Below are 20334 nucleotides of genomic sequence, written 5' to 3'. Positions count from 1 at the left end.
ATAAATATTAATTAATGTTTACTCTGGAACCGCTGCCTCTATATATGCGAAACTTCAGATTTATAATTCAGGTGACATGCGAAATAAAAGTTTAAAATTTCAACCTGATCGGTCACGCGGTTTGGGAGCCAGAATTATTTAATTATTTGAATCTGGAAGCCAGTAATAACGAAATTGAATGCTTTGTGCTGCCCGGTTCGTAACTCATCTGTTCCGTGCCGTCTCGAAGCAGGCCTGTGTTTGTATCACTATTAAATAATGTTTTCTCTGGCACCGCTTATCCTTTCAATGCCAAACTTTGCGACTGTCATCTGCAGAAAGTCCCATGTTGTATCAAAGGCGGACGGACTGGGTACCCGGTCATCACTGCCAGCAGTTATAAAGTGGCAGTTCTAGTTATTATTATTTTTCTTTTTCCGCCGGCATTTTGCACCCTTTTTCGCTTTAAAAACCATTTTCTCTGGGACACTAAGTCCGATCGAGACAAAATTTTCACCACAGTATGTATCTTTTTTGATAGCACAATCACGTTATAATTATGACGTCATTGGTCACGTGGTACGGGCGCCATCTTGAAAAAAACGATAAACTTTGGACCTCTGTATCTCAGAAACCGTGCAATGGAAAAATTTTTCGCTCAATACATTTTACTAAGCTCCCTATGGGGAACACGTGTGATTTTTCATGACGTCATAGGTGAAGCGATATACCGGTGAAAATTCGTCAAGTAGAACGCCATATGGGAAAAATCTGAAAAATTCTGAGCATCATCTACGCCAAAAATCACTGACGAAAATGTTTTTCTTGACGTCATCGATGACGTAATTCGGCCGCCATCTTGTTTTTTAGTGTTTTTTTAAAAAAATCTTCTTCTCCAGAACGGCTATGCAGATTGAGTGAAACTTTACACGCACATTCCCCCTGAGGTCCTCTTTCAAGTTTGTTAATTTGTTGTTGATACGTCACATGGTTTGGCGGCCATCTTGAAAAAACCCTAAAACCTTCAAACATCTTCTTCTCCAGAAGCGCTGGTCCAATGAAGGCGAGATTTTAGAACTATATTCGTGACATGTATGCGATGCAAGTTTGTTAATTTCGAAGTGATAGGTCACATGGTTTGGCCGCCATGTTGGATTTAAGAAAAATATTAAATAATGTTTTCTCTGGAATTTCATAAGCCATTTAAGCGAAAATTTGCAAGTGCCTTCCTCCCTCAAGTGTGCATACATGGTAAAAAAATTTTTACCTCAGAAGTCACATGGTTTGGCGGCCATCTTGGATAGAAAAATAGACCTTATCCGATTTTCACGAAACTTCACACACTTGTTCGGGTCGTCGATGGAAAGCAGAATTTAAATTTATGATATCATAGATCACAAGGTTCGGCAGCCATCTTGGATTGAAAATGAATAAATTTTAAAAATCTTCTTCTCCAGAAGGGCAAGACAGATTAAGACGAAACTTCACAGATATATTCCCCATGAGATCCTTTCTCAAGTTTGTTAATTTCTTCTTGATCGGTCACATGGTTTGGCGGCCATCTTGAAAAAACCCGAAAACCTTCAAACATCTTCTTCTCCAGAAGCGCTGGTCCACTGAAGGGGAGATTTCAGAATTATATTCGGGAGAGGAAGGCGATATAAGTTTGTTAATTTCGAATTGATAAGTCACATGGTTTGGCCGCCATCTTGAATTTAAGAAAAATATTAAATAATGTTTTCTCTGGAACCGCTTAACCTAACGAATCAAAAATTTGCAATTATCATCTACCATTGTGTAAGCACGCATGGTAAAAATTATGACGTCACAGGTCACATGGTTTGGCGGCCATCTTGGATAGAAAAACGCACCTTTACCGATTAACACGAAACTTCACAAACGTGTTCCAATACCCAGTTGGAAGCAGAATATAAATTTCTGATGTCATAGGTCACATGGTTCGTCAGCCATCTTGGATTGAAAAATAATATCTTAAAACATCTTTTTCTCTGAAACGACTGAACAGATCCAGGCGAAACTCCACCACTATGACCGCCTCTCCATGACGAATAAAAAGTTCTCACCCCCTTTTGAGGTACGACGCAACGTTTGGCAGCCATATTGGATTGAAGGAAAAATATTAATTAATGTTTACTCTGGAAATACTGCATCAATAAATGTGAAACATTAAGTTTATGGTGGAACGCTCATGCGGAATGAGCGTTTGAAATTTCAACGGGATCGGACCCAGGGTTTGGCAGCCATGTTGGTTTTAAGAAAAATATTAAATAATGTTTTCTCTGGAACTGCTTAACCTGGAGAAGCGAAAATTTGCAGTTATCATCCACCATCGTGTTTGCACACGTGGTGCAAATTATGACATCACAAGTCACATGGTTTGGCCGCCATCTTGGATTGAAGGATAAATATTAATTAATGTTTACTCTGGAACCGCTGCCTCTATATATGCAAAACTTGACATTTATAATTCAGGTGCTATGCTAAACAAAAGTTTAAAATTTCAACCTGATCGGTCACACGGTTTGGGAGCCAGAATTATTTATTTATTTGAATCTGGAAGCCAGTAATAACGAAATTGAATGCTTTGTGCTGCACGGTTCGTAACTCGTCTGTTCCGCGCCGTCTCGAAGCAGGCCTGTGTTTGTATCACTCTTAAATAATGTTTTCTCTGGAACCACTTTCCCGATCAAAGCGAAACTTTGTGACTGTCATCTGCAGAAAGTCCCATGTTTTATCAAAAGGCGGACGGACTGGGTACCCGGTCATCACTGCCAGCAGTTATAAAGTGGCAGTTCTAGTTATTATTTTTATTTATTCTTTTTCTTTTTCCGCCGGCATTTTGCACCCTTTTTCGCTTTAAAAATCATTTTCTCTGGGATACTAAGTCCGATCGACACAAAATTTTCACCACAGTATGTATCTTTTTTGATAGCACACTCACGTTATAATTATGACGTCATTGGTCATGTGGTGCGGGCGCCATTTTGAAAAAAACGATAAACTTTGGACCTCTGTATCTCAGAAACCCTGCAATGGAAAAATTTTTCGTTTGATACATTTTACTAAGCTCCCTATGGGGAACACGTGTGATTTTTCGTGACGTCATAGGTGAAGCGATATACCGGTGAAAATTCGTCAAGTAGAACGCCATATAGGAAAAATCTGAAAAATTCTGAGCATCATCTACGCCAAAAATCACTGACGAAAATGTTTTTCTTGACGTCATCGATGACGTAATTCGGCCGCCATCTTGTTTTTTAGTGTTTTTTTAAAAAAAAATCTTCTTCTCCAGAAGGGCTGGACAGATTAAGGCGAAACTTTACAAGTACATTCCCCCTGATGTCCTCTTTCAAGTTTGTTAATTTGTTGTTGATACGTCACATGGTTTGGCGGCCATCTTGAAAAAACCCTAAAACCTTCAAACATCTTCTTCTCCAGAAGCGCTGGTCCCATGAAGGCGAGATTTCACAAGTATATTCGTGACATGTATGCGATGCGAGTTTGTTAATTTCTTAGTGATAGGTCACATGGTTTGGCCGCCATGTTGGATTTAAGAAAAATATTAAATAATGTTTTCTCTGGTATTTCATAAGCCATCGAAGCGAAAATTTGCAATTGCCTTCCTCCCTCAAGTCTGCATACATGGTAAAAAATTTTTACCTCAGAAGTCACATGGTTTGGCGGCCATCTTGGATAGAAAAATAGACCTTATCCGATTTTCACGAAACTTCACACACTTGTTCGGGTCGACGATGGAAAGCAGAATTTAAATTTATGATATCATAGGTCACAAGGTTCGGCAGCCATCTTGGATTGAAAATGAATAAATTTTAAAAATCTTCTTCTCCAGAAGGGCAAGATAGATTAAGACAAAACTTCACACATATATTCCCCATGAGGTCCTTTCTCAAGTTTGTTAATTTGTTCTTGATCGGTCACATGGTTTGGCGGCCATCTTGAAAAAACCCGAAAACCTTTAAACATCTTCTTCTCCAGAAGTGCTGGCCCAATGAAGGGGAGATTTCAGAACTGTATTCGGGACAGGAAGGCGATATAAGTTTGTTAATTTCGAATTGATAAGTCACATGGTTTGGCCGCCATCTTGGATTTAAGAAAAATATTAAATAATGTTTTCTCTGGAACCGCTTAACCAAACGAATCGAAAATTTGTAATTATCATCGAGAGGGCAGTATGCACGCATGGTAAAAATTATGACATCACACGTCACATGGTTTGGCGGCCATCTTGGATAGAAAAACGCACCTTTACCGATTAACAGGAAACTTCACAAACGTGTTCCAATACCCAGTTGGAAGCAGAATATAAATTTCTGATGTCATAGGTCACATGGTTCGTCAGCCATCTTGGATTGAAAAACAATATCTTCAAACGTCTTTTTCTCTGAAACGGCTGAACAGATCCAGGGGAAACTCCACCACTATGACCGCCTCTCCATGCCGAATAAAAAGTTCTCACCCTCTTTTGAGGTACGACGCAACGTTTGGCAGCCATAGTGGATTGAAGGAAAAATATTAATTAATGTTTACTCTGGAACTACTGCATCAATAAATATGAAACATCACCTTTATGGTGGAACGCGCATGCGGAATGAGGGTTTGAAATTTCAACGGGATCGGGCCCAGGGTTTGGCAGCCATGTTGGTTTTAAGAAAAATATTAAATAATGTTTTCTCTGGAACTGCTTAACCTGGCGAAGCGAAAATTTGCACTTATCGTCTCCGATCCTGTTTGCAGATGTGGTGAAAATTATGACGTCACAAGTCACATGGTTTGGCCGCCATCTTGGATTGAAGGATAAATATTAATTAATGATTACTCTGGAACCGCTGCTTCTGTATATACGAAACTTCACATTTGAAATTGAGCCGACATGCGAAACAAAAGTTTAAAATTTCAACCTGATCGATCACGTGGTTTGGCAGCCAGAATTATTTAATCATTTTAATCTGTTCGCCAGTAATAAGGAAATTGAACGCTTTGTGCTGCCCGGTTCAGCACTCGTCTGTTCTGCGCCGTCGCGAAGCAGGCCTGTGTTTGTATCACCATTAAATCATGTTTTCTCTGGCACCGCTTTTCCGATGAATGCGAAACTTTGCGACGATGATTTAAGTCTCATGTTGTATCAGTTGTGTCAAAGGCGGACACGTTTGGGTACCCGGTCATCACTGCCAGCAGTTATAAAGTGGCAGTTCTAGTTATTATTATTATTATTATTATTATTTTAGAAATTGCTTCAAATTTATTAAAAATGAAAAACTGAAATGTATTGTCATTGAGGATTCAACCCATTTGCTATGACACCCCAAATTGAGCAGAGGTGCATCCAATTTCCTTTGATCATCTTTGAAATGCCTCTACAACTTGATTGGGGTCCACCTGTGGAAAATTTAACTGATTGGACATGATTTAGAAAGAAACACCTTTCTATGTAAGGTGCCACAGTTGACGGTGCATGTCAGAGCAGAAACTCCACCATGAAGTCCAAGGAACTGCCCGTAAAACTCCGATATGGAATTGTGAGGAGGCCTACATCTGGAGTAGGGTATAAAACAACTTCTAGAGTGTTGAAAGTTCCCAAGAGCACAGTGAGCTCCATCATTAAGAAGAATATGGAACGATCCAGACTCTTCCTAGACCTGACCATCTGACCAAACTGAGCAAGAAGGACCTGAGAGAGGTGAGCAAGAACCCAATGACCACTCTGAAATAACTAGAGTTCCTTGGCTGAGATGGGAGAACCTGCCGGAAGGACAACAATCTCTGCAGCACTTCACAAATCAAGGCTTTATGGGAGAAGGGCCAGACAGAAGCCACTCCTGAGAAAAAGTCACATGACAGCATGCCTGGAATTTGCAAAAAGGCATGAGAAAGATTGAGAGCATGAGGAAAAGGATTCTGTGGTCTAATCAGAAGAAAATTGAACTCTTTGGCCTGAATGCAAAGCATCACGTCTGGCGGAAACCGAGTACAGCTCATCACCCTTCTCACACCATCCCTGCCGTGAAGCATGGTGGTGGCAGCATCATACTATGGGGATGCTTTTCAATGGCAGGGACTGGGAGATATGTAAGGATTGAGAGAACAATGAATGGAGCCAAATAGAGGCAAATCCTTAAGGATAACCTGCTTCAGAGTGCAAAAGACCTTAGATAGCGTTGAAGATTTAAGTTCCAATTGGACAATGACCCCAAGTGTTCAGCCAAAGCAACACTGGAATGGCTTCAGAACAAGAATGTGAAAGTCCTTGAGTGGCCCAGCCAAAGGCCAGACATGAATCCAAATGAGAATCTGTGGAAAGACTTGAAGATTGCTGTTCACCGACATTCCCCATCGAACTTGACAGAGCTTGAGCAAATCTACAAAGAAGAATGGGAGAGAATCCCCAAATCCAGATGTACAAAGCTGATACAGACATACCCAAGAAGACTCAAAGCTGTAATCGCTGCCAAAAGTGCTTCGACAAAGTGTTCACTCAGGGGGCTGAATACTTATGTAAATTAGATATTTCTGCATTTCATTTTCAATAAGTTTGTAAAAAATTCTAAAAACATGTTTTCACTTTGTCATTATATGGGGTATTATGTGTCTCTCAGTGACAAACTTTTTAAAATTTTAATCCATTTTAAATTCAATCTGTAGCACAACAAAATGTAAAAAAAAGTCAAGGGGTGTGAATACTTTCTGAAGGCGCTCTCTCATGGCCATAGATTTTAATACTTCTTTTTGTCCTGATTCCTTGTGTTTTTGCTCATCTTTATTTTATAAGAAATGATGTCCAGCTCCCGTGAGAGAGTCTGCTCGTTCGACCTCGGATTCCTGAGCCTACCCAGGGCCGTCCCATTTGTTTGGCTCAGTGCGATGGGCCAAGGCGCACCTGTGCTTCAAAATAATTATAAAGCAGCAGCTGTGAATCCGCGGCCCGCATGCGATACGAATCAACCATATATCAACATTTCAAACTCCTGCCGCTTTGGAAGCATCTGTAATCATATTTTACTTTTTGTGCGAGTCAAGCCAAACACAATGTACGGTCACTGTTTGTTTGCAGGTTTGGACCCTTGATGTGAACGATACTGGAGACTGCTGGAAGAAATTTGCTTCTAACCGTAACCTGGGTTTGCTGATTCTCGCTGGAATTATGTCTGGAACCCTTTTAAGGGGATAGGACGAGACGGCGGCCGAGGACTCTGCCTGCCTTATGGACGCGTACGGCATCCTCATTCAGTGGATTTGGCCGCGGGCGGCTTTTGGACGGTAATGGGGTTTTTGTATTACGTGCCCAGCTGGACATTTTTTATCTTATACAAACAAGAGCACTGTAATTGATATTGTACAATCGCTTGTGCTTTGTCCACGTGGTGAGGAGCTTGAATTTCCTGAAGGAGGACTTTGCTAAACTCCAAATTTGGGATATTACATTGATCGGAAGGATCATTCCAAGTTGTTTATTATTCTGTTCTCAGTCTTCTGTGTCGGGTTATTGGATTGACCAGGGATGTTCCGGTACTCAAGGCAGCTGGTATGTGGAACTGCAAAATGCCAAAGTAAGGATTTCAGTTTCAGTTCATCTTCTTTTTCTGGACTAGAAAGGAAAGCAACAAATAGTTTTGTTTTTTTTCACCTCCTTTTGTGACTCACTCTTGAGATCACCACACCTATGGCGTTCGCTTTGATTCGACCTCTGTGTGGTCATTGTTCCATCCATCCATTGGGACCATACTCTGTGCAGAGCGTTGGTGCTGCTTAAGCAGTCTCCTTGGCTATTGCACACAATCCTGGATGGGTCACCACTCCAACACAGGATACCAGCAAGCTGGCACTCATTTTACAGACCTCAGAAGGATGACAGGCTGAGTCAACCCCACCTGGTATTAATTCAACAGTTGAGCGAGATTTGAACTCAGGACCCAAGGATCCCAAGCCCACCACCCTCACCATTAAGCCAACACCAGGCATACAATGTCAACCAGGCATACCAGGCATACAACGTTAAGCCAACAATGATTGTTGAGATTAAAGAAAGTTATCATTAGTGCTTTAAGATCCAGTTCGGAGATCACTCTGTTTTACTGAGCACCATCAGGATGAGCAGTATCAGATATTTAACCTGACCTGGTCTGACCTAATGTAAAAATGGCCATCTGGCCAATGTGACCTCGGAATGTTTCGCCGTCAATCAAGATTAGCAATTAAAAGAAAGAAAACTCGTCACTCCTGCCATGTGCTAGTGCATGGCACACTCATCCAGTGATTTCCTCGTAAGTCTGTGTTTGGAATGGGGAGGTTCCACACCATGGTTATGGAAAAAGGCAAGACAAGTTGTGTATGTGTCTGTTCCTGAGGACATTGGTTCAATAGATCTTCAGCATCTCCCTTCCACCCTCCTCCTTTCCCTCCGGTCCCAAATTCACTCGTCCAAAAATATGCAGAATGGCTCGACAAACCAGAGCAAAGTTTACAGAATCCTTTTCCCTCTCTTTAACCTTGGATTTGGGGAGTGGTAAAGAATGGGAAGAAACGGAAGGGTGCAGAGTATCCCCGTGTGTGGATCACCTTGTGCCGCTTTGAATTAAATAATTTAAAAGAGCCACCAATTGAGAATAAAGAATAGGAATGTTTGTTTGTCACATCATGCCATTCCGCTTGGGTAAAATGGATGGTTTTCATGTCTTTCAACCTGTTCACCTTCGAGGGCCTCGAGCAGGCGTTTCATCACCATCTCGCATCATTCCCCCATCTTCACCCACGATCCTTATTATCCCCATTAACCCCACCTAGCCCAACCCATTTTTTTCCAGTGTGCTGTTTTTCCCCATCTTCCTTGCTATTCATTCACTGCTTTGCTTTATTGTGTCCAACTGTTGCCCAATTGTCAGTTCATTCCCTCCTTCACCTGACTCGTCTATAAGCCTCAAACCTTTAAAGAAATAAAATTTATTCTCTTTTTTAAAAAAAATATTCGACAAAGATGTCATTCAGTTTTTGAGCTTCGGTCAGTTTATTTTTTGCTGGTAATGTACGTATTTTGGAATAAAACAAAACATGATTGGCGTTTCAACCATCACGATGGAAAATTATGCACTCGTCCCACATTTTTTGCACTCCCAATCGAGTTAGGATTTGTTGGATCTTTGGTGTGAATTTCTGTCGATGTAAGCAGTGAAATATCCACAACGTTCGAGCAGGCGACCGACACGCTTAACGGTCCGTTGGGTTTGTTTGTCGAAAGTCCGTCACTGTACGCACGTTTGAAATTGGTTACAGCCGCGTCTGCCTGCACTTTCAGCTGCGACGGTTTTGCTGCATGAACCCAGGTCCGTGTGATTGCCTTGAGGCAAGCAGCTTAGACGTGTCTTTGAACAACTCTTGCTTGTAAAAATGATACATAGACATGTATCACAGGTCCTGTACCTGCTCGTGTACGTCCCTTGTCCTTGCCACTGCGTGCGAAGATTGCTGGTCTGTCGGGGTCGCTTGGTTCAAAATGATCGTGTGCAAGATCCTGTAGTTTTGTCCATGACTGTCCCATCAGTAGTGGCCCGGCGTTGGTGGAAGGAGTGTTGAAAGGAATCGGTGGCAATGATTAGTTAACATGCGACACGGTGGAGGTTTGTTAAAATTCCAATGGGTGATCATGTCGCCGTCCCCGATAGTTTTTGAAGCCGTTGACTTCCAATGCCCTGCACCGCGACTGCTTGGAGAGCTTGGGCGGGGAGGGAATGAGTTGCTTTTAAATGGTCTTTAGGGATGTTGGTTTGCTAATGGATGATGACGTTTTCGACGACCCCAGCCTTTTCAGTGCCTGTATTTCCTTATTGCAAACATATTACTTTGTGAAAGGTAGTTTTAATCAACCGTTTGTGTACAAAACCTGAGCTCGTGGACCTCGTGTGTGCATAATATATAATGGCTTAAATCTGCACGATTTGGTTTCAATGTTTCAAATGAAGGAGCGACCACTGAACCACACGTGGCCATGAATTCGTAGAAAATGCCTCTTTTGTTCTTGCTTCGCCGTTGAGTATCGAACATACTTGCCTTTTGGGATACAAAGAGGTGCTTGTACAAAGTAGTGACCCAAACATGAGTTTAAAGGTAGATTTTTTCTTTTTACCAGCTGCCCCAAAGACCCCTCTGTCTACAAGAAAAATCTGGCCTCACATGAGGGTGAGGTGTAACATGCAGTGGGAAATTGGAATCGGGGTTTTGACACGATAGTGTGGAGGCATCGCACTCACCTTTTGAGCCATCCACTCTGGGTTCCATTCCCGATCCGACCATAGGTCTACCGCCAGATTGCACTTTCGCTCTGACAAAGGGTTAACGTCCGAAACGTTAGCTTCTTGTTCCTTCCCATGGCGGTTGGCATAATCTCGGTCAACGACCTATCAATTTCAACCATTGTCAGAATGGTGCTTCGCAGGTAAGACAAAGTGCATCGTCTCCTGGATGGACGTTAAACTGGGTGTCTCATCTGCTGGCATTACTCAGTGGATCTTATCTCAGATCCCACAGCGTCTTTGAGCGAAGAGTCAGCGAGTTATCGCCAGCACCCTGAACAAATCCCAGAAATTCCCACCTTAACCTGTTGGGGTTACTGCACCGGCTGCACAAACCACACTCCCAAGTGATGATGCAACCCAGCGGGCACTTGCGTACGAGAGACGAGTGGCGTGGGTATCTAAAATAAAGAAAAAGGCAAATAATTTTGAAGAGTTACGTTTATTGCAGTGGTATACTATCAAGAGGGTGGTTTGAGGTCAGAAGCAAGCATGGTGGTTGGAGGTGAAATTGTCTCTTCAAAACGACTTTCCCAAATGATTTTATGGACAAACAAGGTTAACAGCGATGTTTAAAATCCTGTTGGAAGTAAAGAAATTGCACATGTACAGCAAACGTTTCTTTAAACAAACAATAAAACAAGGTTACGCCAACAGGTAGCGTAAAACCATCAGCATTTCCTCTGTCACCTTGATGACGAGGCAGGTGAGGCAGAATCCACAAAAAAAATGTTTTCAGAACTAACCGGTCAATAATACAAGAATAGTACATTTGTGTACTGTTAATGGTTGACTAAATGAATAAACATTTGGTCATGGCTTTCTGAACCAATGATGAAGTAATACAGCCTGCTTTGTTTACCAGGAGGGGAGGGACGGGGAGAGTGGGAGCCGACAAATTCACAGTATTGGCTTCCAGACTTGAACTGCTGCTTTGTTCCGGCCATCTTGGTGCACGCAATCAAATTGGTAGCTAAACATAGCTCCAAATGGACAGGGCTTCAAGTGTACCTATTTCAATGTTTTCCTCCCTCATTCGCTCCAAAGTGCACTTCGGGGCCATCTACTTATTAGGTACATGTCAGGGACAGGTCGGGCAGGGCAATCAAAAGATCCACAAATATTTGCGTGATTAATAAATAAAGGCCCCGAAGCCAATCGCAGCGATTTAAATTTCCCTAAAAAATAATATTGAAGAAGCATTTGTATAATTTATGGATGGGGTTGCTCGAAAATTATTGAAATTCAGACACAGAGTGAGAAACAAATTGGGCCCGAGTCTTTCAGTTTCGGAGGCTTTGTGCAGGGTTTTTTAAGTGAAAATCTTCACATGCATCGTTCAAGGACCACCGGGGTTGCCTAGCGACACATCATGGAGTTGGATGGTGTTCAAGGGGACATCAGATTGCCAAATTCATCTCGCATCTGTTCTCCAAGCATTGGGCTTCTTTGGGCATCAATTGACAGAGCTACACACATTGATTAAAGTACAGTATTGCCACGAAGACGCTTGATGCTTCTGGTTGTACTAACCTGCCGTTGGGTGGTTAAACTGCCCAATGCAAAGCACCACAGTTCTGTGACATGGTTTCGAGACTTCTGACAATGGTATGGATGGTCTGCTTTGGGAGGCACGTCACATCCACCATGGAACGTTTTGGAGCAACCTTCTGGAATGTAAAACAAACCTGACAAACAGATGCAAGGGGGTCTAAGCGAATACTGGAAGAGCAACATTGGTTTAACCGGTTCAGTTGCAATGGAGATGCACCACGGGCCATTGCAAGTCACTCGACATTGGAGATTGGCAAAGAACGGGAGAGATACTTTAACAGAGTTAATTCTGTTTTCCTTTATCTAAAAAGTAATGACATCAGTGATTGGATGCTCGTCTTGGCATTGGCAAAGGACATGGCACTCGGCTGAATCCGGGACGTGGATGCGAGCCGCAAGGTGGCCGCACCAAGATGAGCGGCCATTCCACATTGTCTTTGGGGGTAAAGGCACCACTGTAAACGAATACATACTCGGTACAATAACTTTTTGCAGCCTCATTTAAGTTAAGTACAACATTGTTTTCCAGCAGTTGAGGATTTGTGCAATCCTAAAAGTGCGCTTGCCCTTTTTTTGTGGACCGCTTTCCTTTCCACAGCGATGGGAGTAACGGTGGTGCTCTGCTCTCCTCTGGTGATGCAAAAGGGAAAGGCTAATAACATTTGTTTCTTTCTTTGACCCGACTTTGCATCGCATTCTCTATACGGCATTCTCTACAAATCCGTGGGAATATCAAAACGTTCGTTCATGGAAAATACCTTCGTGGAGGCCTAGCCATTGAGGTTACAATGGCATACTGCCTCATGTACACATCTCGCAGATCTTCCTTTCCCTGGACAGACTAAACGAGCTACGCTACGACAGGCAAACCACGCTGCTCCTCACGGGCGCACTACAAAGCTACTTCCTCGTACAAAAGCGGGCCGGGGTTGCAAGACCTAGGTCGAAGCGTCGGTGTAAGTGAAAGCTGCATTACATCGTCAGACGTGCATCTTGTCAGCTTTTGGACTCGTGAACAGCAATTAAAAATAAAAGAAGCATCTGTTGCACTCTCATTAGGAAAATAAGGGTTAAGTATTGCTTTAGCAGGTGCTTGAGTATTCGCTGAACCCGAGCGATGAACGAATCCATTGTCGAATGGGTTTGGTTCCGACTGGTTGGAGAAATCCTCGGTGCGTCTCCGACGGCTAAGAATGCCAGAAAGAGTTTTTGCATTCCTCTTGTACGGAGGAACACAGCGGAAAGCTGGCCAGGTGGTTGGGATTGTTAAGGCCTTTTCATTCCGGCCTTGCGCAGCATCCTGATCTGACAATGGCCTTTATCTGAGGTGCGTTTAAAAAGTAAAATGGTGCGTGGAGTGTAATGAATATTCCCATACACATCCCTTCCTTCATGGGGGAGGGGAGTGGGAATGATGAATTAGCAGCAATATCAGGCTGGTGGGGAGGGAAGGGTTTGTGGTCAAACTTTCAAACTGAGCATCAATATTGTCTTTAAGCATTTTCAGAAAACAAAAACAAATAAAAGGTTCACTTTCAATCAAGCTCCACTCTTGTTTGGCTTCAAAGTTCAACTTCATGTGCTTGTTGCCTTAAAAATTTTAAATAAATTCTTATAAGTACATTGTCTAAACTGCAATAAATACTTCAGGAGGGGGATACAGACAAACACTTTTTTTGTCGTCACTCCGAAACCGAGGACGTAGTTCATGTTGTTCAACAAACCTGCATGGACTCCTACTTCATATCCATGGATTTTGACCTCTGTTAATGGATACATTCGTCCAGGCAGAGCCTCCAGTACAAGCCAATGCAGGCCGCTCATCCCATTTATCGGGTGACGGAGTCAGAAACTCTCAACGAAACTGCCTGGAAAGAGACCCGTTTTACCGCTGCGTTGCAGCGTGCCCTTGAACCAGCCATCGTCGCGCTTGCGATGCACAAACACCACGTCACCTTCTCGTAGTTCCAACTCGGCCTCGCTCTGTGGAGGGTACGGCACCACCGCACGGTACCTGAAAGCAGAGGTCACAGTGTTATCTGATGGAGCTTTTTGTGGTTCATTGTAGCCCAAGAAGACTAGGTCACAGTCATACAAGCAACAGAAGGGGTTAAAAAAGAAGGAAAGCACAGAAGTAAGAGTTAAGATGACATCTATTAATCTGAGTCTTAAAGATTTGTTGGTTGAAGGAACAAATGAGGGAGCTAAATCATTCCAAAGTCTAACTCAATATGGGAAGGACAGACGGGAAACATGGAAAGGCCAAGTAAATGTGCCAAGAGTGAACATTTGGAGAAGGGACAATGCTAGCCAATTGTTCAAAAAAAAAAAATAATAATAATAATAAACCGTGGAAATAGCGATAATTAAAGAAACACAAGGATGAAATTGCTTGATAGTGAATCAGAGGTTAATGAAAGCTGTTGATAGAACAGCTGTTGCCAATCAGTCTGACTGCTTAATGTTTCAGACAGAAAGAGAAACACCTCCCCGGAGGTAGAAGAAATGTTCTATCATGGGCCTAATCTAGACTTTGTACAGAATCAGGAGCTGGCTCTAACAAAGAAGTTAATCTTCACACAAGTCTTTTCTAGCAATGGTGATGAGATGAGGCTCCCAGGAATGAACAGATGAAGCAATGTGCCAATGACCGAGGATTGGTTAAACTGTTTGCCAGACACGTGGAGAGGAGGAACATTGATGTCAGTCTTGCAGGACATGAGAAGGGACTGTCTTAGAAAGAGACCAGGTAATCTGAGCTCCACTTCAAGATGGAGTTCAAATCAGAGTTGAGTGAGTTAGAGGTTGTGAAGTGATCAGCAGCAACTGATTGGAAGGAAACTGAGATTTCTAACAGAAGGTGCAACATCATTCCTTGTTTACCTAGCTCACCTGGATTTCCTCTCTTTAAACCAGTGGATATGCTCTTCAAAGATGGATGATGGGAACTGGGAAGGTTTGTGATTTGATTGGATGGGAGGGTCATAGAGCAACAACAATCCCATTATGGAATCGTGCTGGAAGTGCTACCCTCCTATCTGATATATCCATCAATGACTGGTGATGGGATGGTGTGAAATTTGATAGGACCAGAGGATCATAGAACAACAACAATGTCATGATCAATGGAATAACTGGAGACAACAATCCTGTGACAGTTGGGTGTGAATCACCACCCCACCGTAATGCTGTGATGTCACCCAGAGTGGCGAACACTTTGAGAAGAGTACTTTCGACTGAGCCACAAGAATAAGTGTAGGAGTTGTAAGTAAATCGAGATGCCGTAAGATGAAATTGCAAGACATTGTCAATAATGCCTACAGAGTGTGGTGACGATGTGTGAAGCAGTGAGAGTGAGGGAATGCGGAATGGAATGAGACATGAATGAACAGACAGACAGATGCTGGCCTTTTATTTATAAACGCGCAAATACCACCTGATGCTTTGCTGACGGGAATACTGAGAGGGGGGACAAAAAGAGGGGTGAGGGAGAAAGAGAGAGGAGGGTGGGAGGAGGGGGTGGGGGAGCAAGCAGGAAGGGGGGGTGAGGAGTGGTGGGGGGGCAAGCAGGAAGGGAGGGTGAGGAGGGGTGGGGGAGCAAGCAGGGAGGGTGAGGAGGGTGTGAGGTGGGGGAGCAAGCAGGGAGGGAGAGTGAGGAGGGGGTGTGAGGTGAGACAGCGTGAAGGGAAGACAGCTTGAGGTGAGAGGAAGGGAAGGCAGACATGCGGTGGAGCTTTAATTACAATTCAAACCGTCTCATCAAAATGATTCTGCATAGAATAACAGTGAAGATGGAAACAAAATAATGTCTGAAATCCATTTTCTACTGGTCATACTACAAATACTACCCAGAGTCAAATTCCGCCTGGACATGTCTGGAGACAAACACCGCTCGGACATAACCATCATCCAGACATGTGTGGAGATAACCACTGTCCAGATACAGAGAGGGAGCAGGAGAGAGTGAGAGAGGTGTGGGAGGAGGGTGCTGTATAGTATTGGGAGGGGGTAGAGCAAGGATGGGACAAACAGAGAGAGGGGTAGGGGTAGGGAAGTTAGCAGAGAGAATGTGTTGTGCTTTATGAACAACACACACACACACACACACACACACACACACACACACACACACACACACACACACACACACACACACACACACACACACACACACACACACACACACACACACACACACGTGCTTGGCCAATATCAGGAATCGGAGGATTGGAGTCAGTGTGATTACTGACTACAGTAAGTACTGTATACAACACCCAAAAACCTTGAGTAGCTTTCACTGAAAAACAACATTGCATTTATATAGATGTTTCAAGGGGATGTGCACAAACATTAATCTTTATAAACAGCTGCGTGTGACGGGTGGAAAAAAAATTTGGCTTGGTAATTTAGAAAACACGTAAATACAGCAAACAGCTTGGAAATCCGGCGTTATCAAATATATTTTTCTTTGAAACTCTCAAAGAGAAACATTAACCTTTGTAAAGAACACCCGTAAACCAATTGCTTTAGAAACAGTTGCGAGGACAAAGGAAAACCTGATAAAACTTCCATAAGATATGGGATGAAACTTTGCCACTATGGCGCCTGTAACAAGCCCATTCCCAGACATCCATGGAGAGTCCCTACAGCTTGTAATTCGGCTTAGTTTAAGAGATTTTCGAGGTTATGGCATGTGCAGAAATGAAATAAAGCCACGAACGCTGACGTCTCCTGCGTTTATAAGCATTGCAATGTATCCAGTGATGTGTAGCTCTGATGAACAGGGATTGGACAATATGAGTGAGGAAAGTGAAAAAAAAAAAACTTCATCGTTAAGAAATCATTGCAGCCTGTTCCAAGTCATGGCATTGTTGAGCAGGGCAAAAAACATGGCGGCTTCAGATCCCAGCGAAGTAACCCAGGATATGCCTTAAGAACCCATAGACAGCGGTGGCAGATGATGCGCCTGATAAAGGATATAATTAAATATGGCTGTTAATTATCTTCAAAAGTGGTGTTTTAATTAACCCAAACACCCAATTTTCACACTTGCACTTCCTTGGAGTTCCCTGAGTATGCATGCAAAGTTTCAGGCTGTTGGGTTTCATGGTTTTGGAGTTCTGGATGAGACACACACAGACTCTGACATTTATAAGTAAAAAATGGATATTCCTATTTCCTCATGCACCAAAGTGTTTGGTTTCAATGGCTAAGTAGCAAGTTATTTCCAAATGTGTGCATTCATATATTGCTGTTGTCAAAAGTTTGTCAAAACAGTTGCTTTAAAGACCAACTTTAATTGGTGATGCACGCAAATCTTCATATGTAAAGATTGAGACTGCAGTGCAAAATATTTTTCTCACTGGACAGTAACTGTCTTTTTATTATTACAATTTTTCCACCAAGTGTTATGTCTGAAATGTGTTGGCCTTGGACTAAAAAGCGCACAAGCCAAGCCGTGCTGTTGTGTTTTTACATCCCACGTGCATATTCCACTTTTGTTCAGTCATCTGATTACAAAGCTTGAGTTGCATGGCTCTTTGAGAAATCGCGAAGCGAAACACCAATCACATTGTATAATTCAGGTGGATATAACGGAAAAATCTTTCAACAAATTACCTTCGCGATAACCTCAGATAGATACATCTATCTATGTATGTATATCTATATATATATATATATATATATATATATATATATATATATATATATATATATATATATATATATATATATATATATCAAATAGATACATAAGAGATAAATACTAAATACATACATCAGATATATGCAGATATCACATATCAGAGGATATCTCCCACCAAATGGATGGATTACAGATACATCACAGATAGATACCATATATATATATACAGTGGGGAGAACAAGTATTTGATACACTGCCGATTTTGCAGGTTTTCCCACTTACAAAGCACGTAGAGGTCTGTAATTTTTATCATAGGTACACTTCAACTGTGAAAGACGGAATGTAAAACAAAAATCCTGAAAATCACATTGTATGATTTTTAAATAATTAATTTGCATTTTATTGCATGAAATAAGTATTTGATACATCAGAAAAACAGAACTTAATATTTGGTACAGAAACCTTTTTTGCAATTACAGAGATCAGACGTTTCCTGCAGTTCTTAACCAGGTTTGCAAAGACTGCAGCAGGGATTTTGGCTCACTCCTCCATACAGATCTTCTCCAGATCCTTCAGGTTTCAGGGCTGTTGCTGGGCAATGCAGACTTTCAGCTCCCTCTAAAGATTTTCTATTGGGTTCAGGTCTGGAGACTGCCTTGGCCACTCCAGGACCTTGAGATGCTTCTTACGGAGCCACTCCTTAGTTGCCCTGGCTGTGTGTTTCGGGTCGTTGTCATGCTGGAAGACCCAGCCACGCCTCATCTTCAATGCTCTTTTTGAGGGAAGGAGGTTGTTGGCCAAGATCTCGCGATACATGGCCCCATCCATCCTCCCCTCAATACGGTGCAGTCTTCCTGTCCCCTTTGCAGAAAAGCATCCCCAAAGAATGATGTTTCCACCTCTATGCTTCACGGTTGGGATGGTGTTCTTGGGGTTGTACTCATCCTTATTCTTCCTCCAAACACGGCGAGTGGAATTTAAACCAAAAAGCTCTATTTTGGTCTCATCAGACCACATGACCTTCTCCCATTCCTCCTCTGGATCATCCAGATGGTCATTGGCAAACTTCAGACGGGCCTGGACATGCGCTAGCTTGAACAGAGGGACCTTGCGTGCGCTGCAGGATTTTAATCCATGACGGCGTAGTGTGTTACTTATGGTTTTCTTTGATGCTGTGGTCCCAACTCTCTTCAGGTCATTGACCAGGTCCTGCCGTGTAGTTCTGGGCTGATCCATCACCTTTCTCATGATCATTGAGGCTCCACGAGGTGAGATCTTGCATGGAGCCCCAGACTGAGGGAGATTGACTGTTATCTTGAACTTCTTCCATTTTCTAATAATTGTGCCAACAGTTGTTGCCTTCTCACCAAGCTGCTTGCCTATTGTCCTGTAGCCCATCCCAGCCTTGTGCAAGTCTACAATTTTGTCCCTGATGTCCTAAGATAGCTCTCTGGTCTTGCCCATTGTGGAGAGATTGGAGTCTGATTGATTGAGTGTGGACAGCTGTCTTTTATGCAGATAATGAGTTCAAACAGGTGCAGTTAATACAGGTAATGAGTGGAGAATGGGAGGGCTTCTTCAAGACAAAACTAACAGGTCTGTGAGAGCCGGAATTCTTACTGGTTGGTCGGTGATCAAATACTTATTTCATGCAATAAAATGCAAATTAATTATTTAAAGATCATACAATGTGATTTTCAGGATTTTTCTTTTAGATTCCGTCTTTCACAGTTGAAGTGTACCTATGATAAAAATTACAGACCTCTACGTGCTTTGTAAGTGGGAAAACCTGCAAAATCAGCAGTGTATCAAATACTTGTTCTCCCCACTGTATATATATATATATATATATATATATATATATATATATATATATATATATATATATATATATATATATATATATATATATATATATATATATATATATATAAATAATATATCCTGCCGAGGTCGGTGAAATGAGTACCAGTATATATAGGTACCAGTATATAATGAGTACCAACCGGGGTATACACCGACCACCAGGTCGGTGTATACCCCGGTTAAAATAGGTGTACCATATCCCTGTATCGTAAGAGGCGACCAGGGTTGCGTCAGGAAGAGCATCCGGCGTAAAACATGTGCCAAATCAGTATGCGGATCATACGGATGATCCGCTGTGGCGACCCCTAACGGAAGCAGCCGAAAGAAGAAGAAGAAATATATATATATATATATATATATATATATATATATATAGATACCAAACAAGGGAAGAAAAAACATTTCAAGAAAAATGTAAAAACAGTGATGAAAATCTCAAGAAAACAACCAAACAAGGTTGGAATGACACCACATTACGATGCCACAATATGACACCACAATCCTCTTCTGGATTACCATCACATCTTTTGACATTTTACTTTTGTTGGGGGATTGTGATGGATGAAGAAGAAGAACAACAATGAAGAATGACACCACATTACGATGCTACAATATGACACAACAATCCTCTTCTGGTTTAGCATCATGATATATATTGACATTTTACTTTTGTTGTGGGATTGTGATGGAACAACGTGGATTGTGATGGTAGGTATTATTAGATGACCCAAAAGATCCATAAGGCTCAGATGACTCAAAAGTCACCAAAGACCCAAAAGCCCCCTCAGACACAAAACTCCCCAAGGGCCCAAAAGATTCAGAGGATTCAAAAGAACCTGAAGACACAAAAGTCACCAAGGACTCAAAAGACCCAAAAATAACCTGAAGACCCAAAAGTCCCCAAGGACCCAAAAAGACCCCGAAGACCCAAAAGTCCCCGAGGACCCAAAAGAACAAAAAGTCCCT

The 20334-nt window shown here is 42.2% G+C and overlaps 2 protein-coding genes across 5 annotated transcripts in view; one reads left to right on the top strand and one right to left on the bottom strand.

The window, feature by feature from the left end:
• COQ2 (coenzyme Q2, polyprenyltransferase) overlaps positions 1 to 9095 on the top strand; it is a 50277-nt gene extending 41182 nt beyond the window's left edge. The window contains 1 exon segment of the mRNA XM_085852695.1: positions 7070 to 9095. Coding sequence (XP_085708821.1) covers positions 7070 to 7186 — 117 coding nt within the window. The 3' untranslated portion in view covers positions 7187 to 9095.
• Positions 9096 to 10727: 1632 nt separating this feature from the next.
• The window catches only part of LOC147014600 (E3 ubiquitin-protein ligase SH3RF1-like), a 171888-nt gene continuing 162281 nt past the window's right edge, over positions 10728 to 20334 (bottom strand). For all 4 annotated transcript variants that reach the window (XM_085852693.1, XM_085852691.1, XM_085852692.1 and 1 more), the window contains exon 12: positions 10728 to 13869. In XM_085852693.1, coding sequence (XP_085708819.1) covers positions 13701 to 13869 — 169 coding nt within the window. In that variant the 3' untranslated portion in view covers positions 10728 to 13700. The remainder of the gene's footprint in view (positions 13870 to 20334) is intronic.

This window comes from Eptatretus burgeri, chromosome 13 (assembly GCF_056783735.1).
Source record: "Eptatretus burgeri isolate ZD-2024b chromosome 13, Ebu_testis_v1, whole genome shotgun sequence".
NCBI lineage: Eukaryota > Metazoa > Chordata > Myxini > Myxiniformes > Myxinidae > Eptatretus > Eptatretus burgeri.
This window is presented reverse-complemented; position numbering and strand designations above follow the sequence as displayed.